Source organism: Microcebus murinus, chromosome 6, assembly GCF_040939455.1.
Source record: "Microcebus murinus isolate Inina chromosome 6, M.murinus_Inina_mat1.0, whole genome shotgun sequence".
In the NCBI taxonomy this organism is placed as follows: Eukaryota; Metazoa; Chordata; class Mammalia; order Primates; family Cheirogaleidae; genus Microcebus; species Microcebus murinus.
The window spans coordinates 92,604,402-92,620,721 of NC_134109.1; the positions used below are offsets into that span (position 1 = coordinate 92,604,402).

Genomic DNA, 16,320 nt, shown 5'->3' on the forward strand with positions numbered 1-16,320 from the left:
TGTTTCCACGGTAATCACCTTTCTCTTCACTGCAGGCCCACCTGGACTTGCAGTGGACTTTCGCTTGGGAGGCATGGTCACGAGGGTAAACGCAGACTCACAAAATCAAACAAACAAGTTAAGATGAAAGTGGTATGTGCATAAGTGACCACATAAACGATGAGACTAGCTGTTAGCATAAAGACGCCGTGCCAATTTCACACAAAGACCACATATTATATAATTTTGTTTATATTGAACATTCAAAACAGGCAAATCTACTGAGACAGAAAGTAGACCAGTGGTTTCTATAGAGAGAGTAAAAGAGGGGATGACTATTAATAAACACAAGGTTTCTTTTTGGAGTGATGAAAATGGAATTAGTCATGTTAGATGCACAAAACCCACTGAATTGTATACTTTAAAAGGGTGAACTTTGTGATATGCAAATTATATCTCAATAAAACTGTTATTTTTCCAAGAAACATTTCCACGCTAGACATAGCCAGTCACTATGCTCTTTTCTCATGCAATAATAATAATGGCATTTACTTAAAACTCAACCTTTTAACTACAAAAAAGCCCCACTCCATTGGTGATTCTTCAAAGCCACGTTGTAAATCACTGCTTTAGATCAAACTTCAATTTGGACAGATATATCAACAAATGCTGAACCTCTAAAAGGACTGGTGCTCCATCTCCACGCATGTAGGATATACACAAGAAATTCCATGAAGTGTTAAAGGACAAAAATAGAAACACATTAGCGATCTATTAAAAAAATCACCTATTTACTACATCAACAAAAAAACCGTATAGAAGTACAGCAGGAAAGGATGAGTTGCTTAAAAATGAAATAGTCATATTTTTAAAAGATTAAGAAGTTGAGAAATGTCTTTGATTTCAGTGTCAGTTCTGTTACCATTCTCTTTTCCATATTCTGGATGTGATGACAGAATTTGAATAGAGAAAGACAAATTTCCACACAACACACAAAGGAAAAGCTTATTTACGCACTGCAGATTCATGACTATAATCAGAAAGAAACCCTGAGCTCTGGTTCTAGATCTAGTAGTTGTGTCCTTGAGAAAGGCACTTAATCTCCTTCTCACCTTCATATTCCTTATTTGCAGAACAGAAATTTCAAAGACCACAAAAGTTGTGATCTTTACTCATGGTACAGGAAGTAATGATGACACCATCAAAGTAGGCAAAGTAGGCAATAAGAATCCTCTTCTGACTACAGGATAAGTTTTAGAGAATCTCAAGTCCCTCTCTCCAAAATGTTCATTGCCAGTATCTTAACAAGTCTAAATATTTGGAGATCAGTGGAAAATAATGTATTGTCTTTGTCTCTCTTATTTCATTTTCTTCCCTAATTTCATTCCCTCTGAAAGTTGCTTAACAGAGAAAAACTGATTATCAGCTTTTTTCTCTCCTGATAAAAAATGGTAGAATCAATTCTAGCATGTTAAGAAACTGGTCACATCTTTATTGACTGACTGTGGACACACTTTTTGCTGTTTGCTAAGCAGTAATATTTTCTCCACATCTGGTGGACTTTAAATTAATGAAAATAAAACTAAAATTTCACAAAGCATCTTCTATCTGTATGAAAATGAAATGTATACTACCTTGCATGTATTATTACAGATTTTTTAAATGTGGCAAATCATCGAGGTAAGAATGTTTGCAGGCTTTGAAGAAATCATATTCCCTCAGTGAGATAGCTTTTAATAATCCTTTTGGTAACTTTTGGTAATCTTATTGGTTTAATGAAGTTGGTTCTGCAATTTAAATTATGTTAAAAGCATTACTAAGAGCATGAATATAGCTTCTTAAACATATAAAAAGTTAATTCCTTTTATTGAGAAAAGAGTAAACATTTAACTGGTAAAAACTACTTAAGAAAAGCTGTGATCCATTCTTTTAAAAAATGGTAATACCAACATCAAAGCATTTTTTTCTATTATATATCCACTTGAGGTCAATGTTTTAATCTGAGTTACTTTAAATCCAATCACAGGGACTCAAGCTAATTCAGTTTGAAAGCTGAGAGAGAAATTAAACCTTATTCTTAATAGCAACTGGTGGGGGTGGGGAGCCAGCATAATCTATTTTTCTTGAAACACTAATACATAGCAAAACTCCCACAGTGAAGTCAGAACTATATTTTTTAAAATACTGAGTCAATAAACATCAGAATACACTATTAATTATTAACAGAACCAGACACATACAGTCATGCATCACTTTATGAGGGTACTGTCTGAGAAATGCATCATTAGGCAATTTCATCTTTGTGTGAACATCACAGAGTGTACACACAAACCTAGATGGTAGAGCCAACTGCACACCTTGGCTATATAACCTATTGCTTCTAGGCTACAAACCTGTATAAGCACATTACAGTACTGAATACTGCAGGCGACTGTAGCACAATAGTAAATATTTGTTTATCTAAACATATCTAAACATAGAAAAGGTACATTAAAAATACAGTATAATCTTACATGACCACTGTCATACACGTGGTCAGTCGCTGACTGAAATGTTGTTATGCGACACATGACTGTATTTTTAAAGTTATACTTCTCATACACCATGTCAACCACCCAAGCAGCATAACCATTCTGAACTATTCAATCCCAAAGTAACTTATTTTTCTATACTCTTAAAAATAGTACTAATTCTGGCCAGGCCCAGTGGCTCTCATTTTTAATCCTAGCACTCTGGAAGGCTGAGGTGGGAGGACTGCTTGAGGCCTAGAGGTTGAGACCAGCCTGAGCAAGAGCAAGACTTTGTCTCCACAAAAACTAGAAAAATTAGCCAAGTGTTATAGTGTGTGCCTGTCATCCCAGCTACTTGGGAGGCCAAGGCAGGAGGATTGCTTGAACCCAGGAGTTTGAGGCTGCAGTGAACTATGAGCAAACCACTGTACTCTAGCCCAGGTGACAGAGTGAAACCCTGTCTCAAAAAAAAAAGTAGTCCTAATTATCAGTATTGGTTTCAGACCTCCTCTGTATGAAGTCCTAAAAGGTAAGTTGAATAACACCCAAGTTATTTTAATTTTTTCTCAGTGACTTAAATGGTTCTCTTGCAATGTAATTGGACTCAATCTTATAAATTAAATATTTATTAACCACTTAGAACTACAATAACAGAATTACAAAAAATAAGGGTAATACGCTGCTCAACATCCACCCACCCTTTTTTCTCCAGCTACTTATATATAAGGACTAGAATTATTGAGTGATTTGTCTAAAGTCGTCAGTAAAGGAGAATGCACCAACGCTTGGTTCTCTTGCCTCTTTGTCATTCTTTCCATTTCTTTGGCAGAGCTTCCAGCAATTTAATGAACAATATGGCAGCACTAAAAATATTTACCAGATATTGAAGCTTGTCAGTTTTCATAAAGAAAGTATGTCAATAGCCAGGCGCGGTGGCTCACGCCTGTAATCCTAGCACTCTGGGAGGCCGAGGCGGGAGGATTGTTCAAGGTCAGGAGTTCGAAACCAGCCTGAGCAAGAGCGAGACCCCGTCTCTACTATAAATAGAAAGAAATTAATTGGCCAACTGATATATATATATAAAAAATTAGCTGGGCATGGTGGCACTTGCCTGTAGTCCCAGCTACTCGGGAGGCTGAGGCAGGAGGATCGCTTGAGCCCAGGAGTTTGAGGTTGCTGTGAGCTAGGCTGACGCCACGGCACTCACTCTAGCCTGGGCAGCAAAGCGAGTCTCAAAAAAATAAAAAATAAAAAGAAAGTATATCAAGAACACCAAAACTCTATCTTAGCACAAATACTATTTTTTTTTACAGCCAAATGTTCCCTAGCTGCAAGAAAAAGGTGGATTTTAAATTAACTGATCATTTATTCTACTCCAAGTACTTTCTGGAGTAGAACACATGGTGCCAAATATTCAAGCAGCCTTGCTCACTAGAGTCCTTCATTAGAAGACTCTATTTCTTCCTTCATCCATCTCAACTTGCGGCTTGGGCTACCAGTGGCTACTGGCCTCTACAGGTAACCAACTACATGAAGCAAGAGCAATAACTTTTACTGGCATATATAGCTAACCAACATTGAAGCACACACAAAAAGTGGTAGCTTGGGGAAAATGCATACTATAAAATCCTTACCCACCACTGATAAATAATGTAAAACAAGTATTTGTTTTGTAAATAATGTAAAATTATTTTTATAATCAAGTATTATAAATAATGTAAAACAAGTATTTCAAAATTTTGCCTGCGCCTTCTTGTGTGCAGGTTAACATACTGCAGCGTCTAATTCTTTTTCCTTTACTCACCCGTTGATGCCCTCTCAAGACCCTACCATCTTCACATCATAGTCTGCAGGAAGTTAAAGTGCTTCTACCCAAAACAGTTGATGGTACTGCTGCTGAATTAGCTGAAAAGATTCCTGTTAACTATTCACCTAACAAGCCACCTACTACACAGCAAATGCTATTATTCGGTGGTCTATAAAGCCATGCAGTTTTCCTCCTCTCCCTGCAAAACATCACAAAAGATTCTGTTTAACGTTTGCCACACATGGAAATTTCTCCTATCTTTTCAACTATGGTGTCCATTGCATTAAGAAAATAAAAGGTGCTGAGTAAACAAGGTTAATAAAATTTACATTTATTCTGTAACTAGATATCCTTAAGATCTAAAGTATCAAAGTAAAAATGAATGGACCTACGAAGGATTAACTTTTTTTTTGGAGACAGAGTCTCACTTTGTTGCCCCCCAGGCTACAGTGAGTGCCGTGGCGTCAGCCTAGCTCACAGCAACCTCAAACTCCTGGGCTCAAGCGATCCTACTGCCTCAGCTTCCTGAGTACCTGGGACTACAGGCATGTGCCACCATGCCTGGCTAATTTTTTCTATATATTTTTAGTTGGCCAATTAATTTCTTTCTATTTTTAGTAGAGACCAGGTCTCACTCTTGCTCAGGCTGGTTTCGAACTCCTGATCTTGAGCAATCCACCCACCTTGGCCTCCCACAGTGCTAGGATTACAGGCGTAAGCCACTGAGTCCGACCAAGGATTAACTCTTAATAGCAGTTTCCAATGTACTGTGTGTGTGAAAAGGGAATGAGAAGCACTATCATTCCAACTTAGACAATGACCTGAACACATTTGTTTTGAGACAGGGTCTTCCTCTGTCCACCAGCCTAGAGTGTGGTGGCATCAACATACCTCACTGCAGCCTCAAACTCCTGGCCGTAAGTGATCCTCCTGCCTCATCCTCCCACGTAGCTGGGACTGTAGGCGTGCGCCACCACACCCAGCCAATTTTTCTATTTTTTGTAAAGATGGGGTCTCACTCTTGCTCAGGCTGGTCTCCAACTCCTGGACTCAATTGATCCTCCTGCCTCAGCCTTCCAGAGTGCTAGGATTACAGGCATGAGCCACCAAGCCTGGGCTGAACACATTCTTTTTTATGAAGTTTCCTTCACAATATTTAAAAATAGGAAATAGTTCTCCAATCAATAAATTTAGCATTGCTACCACACAAAAAGGTAGAATGTCAAGGATAAGACAGAAATAGTTAAAATAATTAATGACCCAGTATCACTTGGAAAGAAGTGTTCTATTACTTTTGGAAAAATCAGTAAGTAGTTCTCAATCAGGGGTGATTTTGCCTCCTGGTAGACATTTTTTGGCTGTCACAACTGGGAAAGGGTGGTACTGGCATTTGGTGGGTAGAGGCCAGGGATGCTGCTACATTTTATACAATGCATAGGACAACCCCCACAACAAGGAATTGTCTGGTCCAAAATGTCAATTGCACTAAGGCTGAGAAACCCTGAAAATGTAATCCATAGCTAGAAATAATGTGGGTTTTTTAAATTTTATTTTTGGTAAATATTGGTAGAATGGAAGATAATCCACTGAGTGAATCACATTCTAAGTGGGACTAAAAGACTACAATAAAAAAGCTACTTTGGAAGATTAATCCAAAAGAATATGATTTATCTAAAGTAGTCTGTGTAAAGCAGCACCACTGAAGAAAAAAGAACTGTCACACTGTTCCGGATACACAAGAATGTACTATAGTTTCATAAAGTTAATTTACAAAGAAACATTTCTTTCCATAAGTTTTAAGGACCAAACTCAGTGAGGATACAAATTTGAAACCAGAGTCCTGAACAACAACTGCATAGTCCAATAACCACCAGCCACTTGATTAATATAGACGCCACAAATGCTAAAGCTATAATATATATATGTGTGTGTGTGTGTACAAAAATACACACAAGAAAAGGGCAAACCCTCAAGAAACTGAGAAAACATTTTTAATTTTTAATTCATGCCTTCTGCTCAGTCCATAAGAATTTGGCTTTTTAAATGCTCATCAAAAGCAGTTTCTGAGAACCCGAGGTTAAAAAAAAAAAAAAAAAACACAAGGAATGTAAAAGTCAGGAAAGTATTTGTCAGATTAGTGTCAGAGACCTTTGTGAGGATGACGCCTTTATCCTCTGCATACATATTCCTACAGCAGTTCATTTGGCTTCAGAATTATTGCTGTTGAAGGTCATTTGATACATTTTTACCTTTTTTGTTCATCGCCATTGTCAACTGTTTACTGTGAGCTCACCCTGTGCAGAGTACCATGTTAGGGCAAGTGCAAATATTACTTCAATGATTACAACTGTTATCTTCCTCTGCCTTTCTTACTTACCAAGATTTAAAATGATGAGTAAAAAAAAATGACTTAATAGAGTCTGGGTACTGTAAACTCTCAAAGGTATGAAAATAGTCTTGACTGACAATGAAAACTGAATTTGGAAGGCAATTTTTATGATTTTTTAAAAAAATCTCAATAATAATAGCCATTTTTTAAATTCAAGAAGGATCCTCAACAAAATGCCTAAAACATTATTATTTTTCACATAAATGGTAATGATCAGTTTAAAAGCTTTAAGTAATCAACCCCAATTAAGCAACCTTGTTCATGAGAGCTAAAAATCATCTCTCAAAACTGTAGTTTTGTCAAGAATTTCATGGTTTTCAAAAAGGTAACCCCAAATGCATTTTACTTATTAACTGAAATATTCCTTTAACCTAAAGCCCTGCTTAAAAGATTTGGTTTTTGCTATTCTTTTAAATTACTCTGGACTTCGTCAAAAGGCCCAGCTGTTAAATTTGGGAGCAAAGACAACAAATCCCTGGGCAAACAACTGCTGTGAGTGAAACCCTTTCTTTGGAATAATCAGAGATAGTTGACAAAAAGGGGTCATACCTAATAACCTTTCAAAATTCCATTAAGAAGCTGGACAGAAATAAAATAAATACACACATTTATTAAATATATACATCTCAAAGGAAATTATATAAGTCTACCACTCCCTGGACTGTACTTTGCTAAAAAACAAAAGTCCAAAAACTTTTTAAAAGAGTAAGATAATGTTACAGGTTTCTGAAAATGAGAAACGATCCTCACTACTCAAGTGCAAAGTGAGAAAAACTGGTTCCATTGCCCAGAGATTATCAGGCACCTGATAAATAGACTTTAAATAGACAGACTTTAAGGACCAACTATCATTGTAAATAAGCCTGTAGAATTATATATGAAACTTTTACTTCCTTGACTGCACTTATGCAACTTTAAGATGATCTATTCTAAGCAAAATATATACTTTTGAACCACACCTCCTCTTTTTAAAGATGATTTTTCTCGGATCCCAGAAAGCATCAATTGAGCCTTATCTACAGTGCTGGCAGATTGATCTCTCTAAATACCTCAGTTCTGTCGGTCTTATTTTTTCCAAGATCAAATTACTTTTACTCATGTGTTGGCCCTCTTGAATTAGGACAGGTAACTGCTAACTCAAATCAACATGCACACAGGTAAGAGACTCTATCCTTTACGGCATCTACAACTCTCAATAAAACAATATAGCAAAATCTTGCCTATTTTGGGTCCAGGATCATTAATAAAATCCAAAATCTAGGCTATAGTTTCATAGTTCTTATTGTTCTTTTCAACATACCACTCCCTCCTTTTAAAAAAAAAAAAATCACTCTTTGTTTTTAATATATTTTAACTTCACATTTCAAGATCAATTTTGGATTATAATTTATACATTACTCTTTAAGTTACAAACCACACCCACAGAACAGTTTTCATTAACCCCACAAAAAAACCCTAAAACTTCATCTTAATTTAAACTGAAGTGATAAACATTTTATTTATGAAAAACCTACCTCCTTGTAAAGGAAATGACTATTGCTACTTAAAGTTACAGAAATGCACCTCTAAACAACTTTACTGATGTCAAAAATAACCTCAAATGTTGGGAGGGAAAATCCTAAAGTTACAATAATTCCTATGCTCTTCCAGCTACAAATGCTCACATAAGAAATTATTTTTCACAGTGAACAGTCCTGAAAAACCTAAGAAATATAGGCCAGCTTTATGTTCTTTTTCCCTCTCTCCTAAGACTTCAATTTCCACCTTTTATGGAAAGGAAATAAACAACTAGCTTCCTGTTCAATGACTAGCTTACAGCCAGTCTTTTACACATCACAGAACACAACCCGCCTCCTCCTTCACTTCTCTCAAATGTCTCTTATCTTAATTTAAACTTGTTGAAATATGAGACCGTTTTACCACACTAATGCTTTCCTATGAAATTTATCTTACTTATTTCAACATTAAGAATGCAAGAGGTGTCAAGACATCCACAGATTATTTCTTATCCCTAAAATCTTATTAAATTGTTTGCATAGCAAAGATTTAGTGCCCATGAAAGTGAAAATTTGATTCGCCAAAATTTAAAAATATTGAAATGTATAGGGAACAATTTAATCTTCTCTTGTATACCAACGGGGAAACTCCCACGTCACTCCCCTTTCTATTCTAATGACATGAAATTGTGAAGCACCTAAAATGGCTATCAATAAAAAGGATTACCTTTTCTTAAAGCTAAATATTACTTTAACCCTATACTTTCTTTTAAAAATGGGATGCCTCAGCAAAACTAAGTTAGATGAATTCTTTTGTGCTTGGATGAACAACAGGAAAGCGAGGCCTCCAGGCCTCTGGGGAGGAACCTTGTCCCTGCAGCCCTGCTCTGATGTGCTTGGGAGATAAGACTCCATAGTGACACTTAAGGAAAGGCCTGTTCACATTTGAATTTCTGCATTCCTCAAGAACAATTCATGGCAATAACTAACTTTGCAGAAGAGCTACATGAAAGCTTTGGCCAATGAATGAGGGTCATCTGCTCTTTATCACAAGGGTAAACCTCATCCTGGCCAGTTTCTAACCTTTTAACCCTGTGAATTCCTAATTTACACATGAATAATGGAATTCTTGCCTAGAGTGCAACTTTCAGCTTCTAGTTCCTATGTTTAGAAACCAAGACTTGATTGCCTGTGTGTTAAAAATCTAAAACTTGCACACGTTAAAGTTTTAGATTTCCAGGTGCTGTATTATTACACTTCTGAACCAAAAGATATGCTTGCTGACAAAATCTTTGACTAAGAAAAAGAACATACTTGCACCCTGCTGTTATAAATAGAAGAGAACTAGCTGCAGAGAAAAAAAAAAACACCAGAATGTCCACTTAATGCCTATTCTCTTCCTGTTTAATATGTATAACATCTTTACCCTGAACACAGGATAAAGTGATATGAACCTTCATCATGGGAGATTGTTTCTTAGATATCATAACTAATTATGTAATTTAAAATCTCTAAGAAAGTTTCATAATCTCTAAGAGATTTCCATATTTCTCAAGAAAAATCTAGACCCACTATGTATTTCTTCTTTTATACCCATAATAGTGAACAGATTTTTCTAGCAAAATACCTCTTCAGAGTTAAATAAAATATGTACATATCAAGGATGTGGTCCCAAACTGATTACAGTTGGTATTTAATAGCAAAGCAATGTTCTACATAGTTCCACTAGAAAGTTTTGCTACTTAAAAAAAATATGAAGACCACTTCACCACAGTAGTCTTCAAAATGATTCAAGTGTAATTAAATATTAAGGATAATATTTATAAATATACAAAAATCTAAAGATATTTAAAAAGCCAGTACTAACATTTGTTTGTTACACCCATCACACCGTTCAGATTTTATTTATGGAGTTAGAAAGCTCTGGATGTTTTCAAAGCATTTCTGGGAGCCCTAGAATTCTGTCAGGCTTCTCAGGAGGTCCTGGAGACAACGTGTGGTCATAACAAATGCTTCATCTTTTCACAGCCTATCCAACCCCCTCTACTCCCTACTCCACCCCTGAGAAATAATACAAGTTACAGCTCCTAGGTATGAAAACAAAAACACAGATTCTACAAACCTGAAAAGGTGGAAAAACTACAACTCCATAGAACAATTTGACATTAGACAAAAGTTAAATGAACAGGACATAAGCATAAAAGCACACTATTTTGAAAACAGTTCTGTATAGAAAACTGTTACTCAATGAAAACGATGATTATTAGCCAATGATTATAGCAGCAAAAAAAAAAAAGTTTATTAGAAATCCTCTCAGGTTTATTCTGGTCTTTGTCAGGGGTGGGAGTAGGGTTAGAACTGGAAACTTCTAATTTTCTGACATTTCAATACAAAAATATCTTTACTTGCAATTTATTTTCTATAATTAATCATTATTATAGAGTAATGAACTAAATTACTAATACAAGGGTGGCATAAATATGGCAATCAACTGTTAACAATAGTTAAAATCACCTAGGAAATTCCTGCCAATAGCTTCCCAAATTTCAATTGTGTACACCTTGAGGAAGCTATTTCCTAAAGATTAAGCCTTTATCTCAAGAACTCCTCCTTTCTATTGTTCACTTTGTAAATGATCAATTTGGAAATACAGCGCAAAAATCTATCTTTCCTGGATTAACAAAAGCAAGTGGCTAGAATGCCTGTAAAACTAATTTTAAGATACAGTTTTGTTTTTCATGATTTAAATAGTCTATTGTAATCTTGAGTGCTGCCCGTTTGATCACCTGAAGAGGTGGAAAGCCTCAGTGGGAACAAAAAGTTCCCAGCCTGTCCTAGGCCTATCTTTACATTCAAAAATTATCAGGTCAACCACCAAGCAATGGATCACCTGGACAAACAGTTGATCTGATGGGGTTGTTAATACAAAAGAAATCATTAGATAGCAAACTTTATGATAACTGGGGGGAAAATGAGCAGATCTGATTTAAACCCATTAGGCATGATATGGAAATGACCTTAATCTTTTTCCCTCCCAGCAGGAAAAGACTAGGGATACTTCAAAGGCTTGAAAGTTACTGACCAATGCCCTCTCTTACAATTAAAGGCAACATGGGTGATCTAAAAGCAGTCAGAGAAATGGAAGTTGGACTATAAGAAAGATTTAGCACTCATGGGCCCATCTACAAAGTGGAAGGATTTGCTTGTGATTGTTTTCGCTTAATTACTAATATCCAAAAGATAAGATTTTAGAATAACCTTTGCTGTGTTGGCAAAACCTCTACATCCAATTCTTATAGTGTGAAACATTTGGAATTTACATAAAGCCACCTCTACGGGTTTTATTTTACTTGGTATTCTAAACCTAATTTGACTTCTGTTCTCAATCACTCATTTGAATTTATATATGTATTTTTCTCAGACTTCCCTGCATGCTTTAGTTAGCATCAACTATTATCTCCAGTAAAATTCTCAATGTTTGTACGATTTTTAGAGTTATTATATTATTAAATCAAGAAGTCATCAAAATGTAGCAATGAAAAATGTCAACAACCAAGAACTTAAACACTTACTTGATAAGGTAAGATGAGCTTTTTGACTAAGAATGGCTCCATATTTGTTCACTGCCAAGCACTGATAAAATCCTTCATCAGATTGCTCTCCTCGCCTGCCTTCCATCTCACTGATGTATAAAGAGCCGTTAAAAAGAACCTGGATCCGTTTATTTTCAGATACTTTTGCTCCATTTTTCAACCATGTGACCTTAATAGGAACTTCTCCGTGAGCCTGGCAATCTAAAACGACTGGGTCCTTTCTTGTGACAGTTACATCCTGTGGTTCTTTTATAAAAAACAGTTCGCTAAAGCACCACACTCCTATAAGGAAAAAGGAGAAAGGCATATCCAGAATTACAGGCACAAAATAATTTCTTAAAACCATTTAAAACACACATTCAGGGTATAATAAAGCAAAATTTAACAAATCATATTACTTAACTTACAAACACCTTAATAAATCAATCTAAATTTCAGCAAACCTTTTCAACAAGTCAGAGAAATCGCCTTTTATGACACTTACACTAAAAGAACAGGGAAGATTTCAATAACTTCTATACCTTGTAAGAATTGTTCTGAAGTTCCTTACTAAAGTTTCAAAATCATCAGGAAAACTCATGAGCACAAGCTGTCTGCTACTTTTACAAGCTTGTCAAAAAGATCTTGAACAGAGTAAGTCGTAAAAGTCTAATTTTACAAGAAATCATTAGCCAAACTCCAACTCTGTGAACAAGCAAGTTTATTTCCTTGTCCCTTGAAGTGTTTTTGGAACCCTTGGCACCTACTCCTTTGGGAAGTGCATTTGTCTTTTGTGACGAATAACAAAGTTTGCAGTTTTCTATCTGCCCTTTTACAGCAGAAACTCAGTCTCCTCTCCTTGAAAGAAATCCATTTACTTAATTTCTGCAGAGCAAGCTAGGTATTTAAAGGACAAACAATAGACTTTGAAAAGTTGGTAACTCTTGCTGCTTGTACTCAGTGGGTGATCGGATTAGGAAACTTTTGTTTCGCTCTTTTAGAATTACCAATTGTTGGGGGAAAAAAATGCGTGACTAATTGGTCCTTACTGTCTAATAGGGATAGGAGATTGCTTAATCAACCAATACACATTTTTATCAGAGCAGAGGAAAGGCTTTATCCTAAGCATACACGTTGCCTCTGGCCCCGCAAGGATAAAGCATCCGACTCGGTCACCTCCTGCATTTAGCGCAAAGGCTGGCTAAAGTCTTGCGTAATGGTTGGGGCCGAGTGGAGAATAGGGGACGGGGGGGGGGGGGGCGGAAGGGAGCGTTTCATCTTCTGGTCGTTTCGAATCCATGATTACAAATCCCTAGAGATAATTTCTCTGTTTCTCATCAAGGCAAGTCCTAGGAATCCTCACGCTTCCGGGCTCTCGGCGTCCCCTAATATATGCCCAGGGCGACGCGAGCCACCCTAACAGCCCCGCGCCGCGCGGAACGCTCCGGAAGGCGCCCATTGTGTTTCTGAGCCACATCTGACTTTGATCCTTTTCTCATGCTAACAGAACTAACCCCTCCAGGAAAAAAAAAAAAAAAAAAAAAAACGAAAGTCAGGCGTTTGTAACCTGTAAGCAAATAAAATAACCCATTCTCCCAGTCACTTCTCCTACCAGCACCCCCCCCCAACCCAATTCAGTTTGCACTTTCATCTGAAGAAATCAATACGGATGCAAGGGAGAAATAAAAAAAAAGAGAGAGAGAATGAGCTTCATCCAAGTTTGTGCAAGGCTAATCTGGAGTTTGGAGGAAACTTCAGGTCCCCACACACCTCAAGCCCGGCCCCAAAATACCTAGCCGCAGGAAATAAATCCTATTTAGACACCTTCCTTCCCAGCTTTGGGCACTTTTCTTCTTCCTCCGCCTCTGGGGCACCAATTGGCCACGCCACTTCCAACCCATTTCTCTTCCCAGTTGCACCCTCCCGCCTCCTCCCCGCTCGATCTGGACCCGGGGAACTGGGGGCGCGAGTGGTGCTGACCCGGGCTACGCGTTCACCCAGCCCCTCCCGCAGCCCTAAAAAGCGGGGGAACCCCCACTGCAAGCACGGGAAGCCGCGCGGAACCGCGGCGCCCCCTGCGCGGCGAGGCGGCCACTAAGGAAACAATATAAATAAAGCCACGTGCGGCCGCAGCGGCCCCGGCGGGCGGGCGGGCTGCGCGGAACCCGGCGGGACGCGGAGGCGGGGACGCGGCCGGAGCCGGGACAATGGCGCGAGAAGGGAGGGATGAGAGTGGACAGCGGCCGCCAGAACCTGGCAGCCCGAGGCGCGCGGCGGGGAGGGGCGTGCGCGGCCCGGCTCGCGCCCCGCAGAGCCTGCGGGCAACTCGTGCCTCCAGCCAGCGGGCGGCTCCGCACCGGCCGCAGGGAGAGGACAGGGACCAAGCGGTCAGCGCCACCACGCAGCACCCCGCCGCCTCCCTCCCTGCCCCCCCCACACACACCGTTTCATCTCTCCCCACCCCACCCGCGCCCGCCCCGCAGCCGCAGGAGGAACGCAGAAGAAAGCGCGCCCACCTGGAACCCGGCCGAGGAGCAGCAGGAGCAGGAGCGCGCCGAGCAGCATCCCTGGCGGCCGCCAGCGGGCGAGGGGTCGCAGAGAAGGCGCCATTCAGCGGCGCTGAGCGGGCATGCTCCCCGGCCGCCCCTCAGCCGCTGTCCGCCTGCCGGCCCCCGTCCCCCCCGGCGCTCCCCGTGCGGCGGCTGGACGCGCGCAGCCTGGGCTTCCCGCTCCGGCACCGGCGCGGGGCGGCGCGGCGCGGCCGGCGGCTGGGCTCTGGCGGTGGCGAGGCCGGCGCTCGGACACCCGCTCGCGCGAGGCTGGGGGCTTCAGAGTCCGGCTGGGGGCGGAGTGAGGCGGCGGCTGGAGAGGGCGGGGGTGGCGGAGTGGACAGCGCCGCGGCCGCCGGCCTGGGACTACTTTCTACATCTGGCCCCTGGTCTGGGGACCGGGAGGTCGGCGCGGCTGGCGGAGGGAGACGCTGGGAGGGGGGCCCAGTGGCGGCCGGGTCGTGGCCCCGGGGGGAGGGGAGGGGAGGGGACGGGCCCGGCCGGACAATGCACCTGGGGGTCAAGCCCTGGCTGAGGGTCTCCGCCCCCTCTGCCTCCGCGCCACCGTCCCGGACAGAGCCACAAAGGCCGAGCCTCCCGGCCCAGCCAGCCCCCTGGGCCCCTCTCCCGCCGGCTAGTTTGGGACCCGGAGAGGAGGTGGCGGGGAGGGGGAGGGATGGTGTTGAGAGACGGGGAAAGGCCGGAGACTTCTCCCTGGATGGCCCCCTGCCCACCCCCACCCTCCCTCACACGCCGAGGCCCTGTGGAGGGAAATCTATTTCCCACTTCAGAGATTTGTCAGCCCGACTGGAGGCATCTCCGGGTGATAAGCCCCACATTTGGGCACCGTTCTTATCCTCCCTGCCCCCCTCAGATGCAGCACTGGCTAAAAACAACCCAGAAGAGTGCCCTGAAATGAACAGTTACCTTTGGGAGAGACCTTTTATTATCTCTTCTTCAAGTAACTCAAGTTCTTTAATTGTGTGAGAACTGTGCACACAAAAGGCCCTGTCTTGAGACGAGTGGCGAGATCAAGGGATCCCCAAGATTCCCCGAGCTTGCTGTGGGAGTCCAGACTTTTTGCTACGTTACCTGGTTATGACTACTTAGGCTAGGAAAGACACAAAGGTGGTGAGTTTGTTCACATCTCCTAAAATTAAGGCTAATAAGAGGTGTTGAAACACACATTTAAAGAATGTAATCAGCTTGCTAGACAAGTGTGGATCATAGCCTTTGCATGTGGATTAACATTTGCTAATCCAAAACTAAATCTGTGGCACATGACGAGGGCACAGGCTAAAAGCTAGCCTTATGAAAGCTGCTGAGAGAAATCTAGCTTTTGTCACGAAGTCATCAACGCACTAACTGCCTTTAGCATGTTCTGGAGATCCTCCGATTGAAGAAGGGCAAAAGCAGCAACAGTTTAGAACACTAGGACAGCACTACCTTCCCCAAAGCTCATTACAATAAGGATCAGTCTATTTAGGAATTTCAACTTAACTGCATGTAAAACAGTAATACCCTTAGCTATATTGCTTCCAAAATCTTGCTTGTAACTTAGATGAATCTGAACTATTTCTAAGCATCAAAATGAAGGTGCATGGAAAAGGAAAACATTTCGAGGTAATAAAACGAAACATTTGTAAGGCAGTTTTCAATATCTGATAATAAAAATTTACACAAAATGATGTTCTTGTTTGCAGTTAAACTAGCTTTTTATTTTTTTTAAATTGTAATGACATTCTTCTACCTCTTGACTTCCCCTTCTCCCAGTTCCCTGTCAATAGACCCTAAGTGCTCATATTTCCTGGGTAAGAACTGCTAATAAGATGCTTTTACGGGGCTTTCTTGAATAAATCAGAAGAATAAAGGCTGGGGGAGGGGAGAAATGCTAAAAGGCAAGGGACATTTTTTTTAAAACTGACACTTACTTGCCTTTAACATTTCAATTCTTACGGCTTTGATCTTGAGTTGTGTTGGTGAAGAATATAGCATTGCATTAATATGAAGTAAGATAA

General features: G+C 40.4%; 1 protein-coding gene across 1 annotated transcript in view; it reads right to left on the minus strand.

The window, feature by feature from the left end:
• The window catches only part of PRTG (protogenin), a 129,960-nt gene extending 115,571 nt beyond the window's left edge, over positions 1-14,389 (minus strand). The window contains 2 exon segments of the mRNA XM_020285915.2: positions 11,754-12,056; positions 14,270-14,389. Of these exon segments, the coding sequence (XP_020141504.2) occupies positions 11,754-12,056; positions 14,270-14,363 (397 nt within the window). The 5' untranslated portion in view covers positions 14,364-14,389.
• Positions 14,390-16,320: the final 1,931 nt, after the last annotated feature.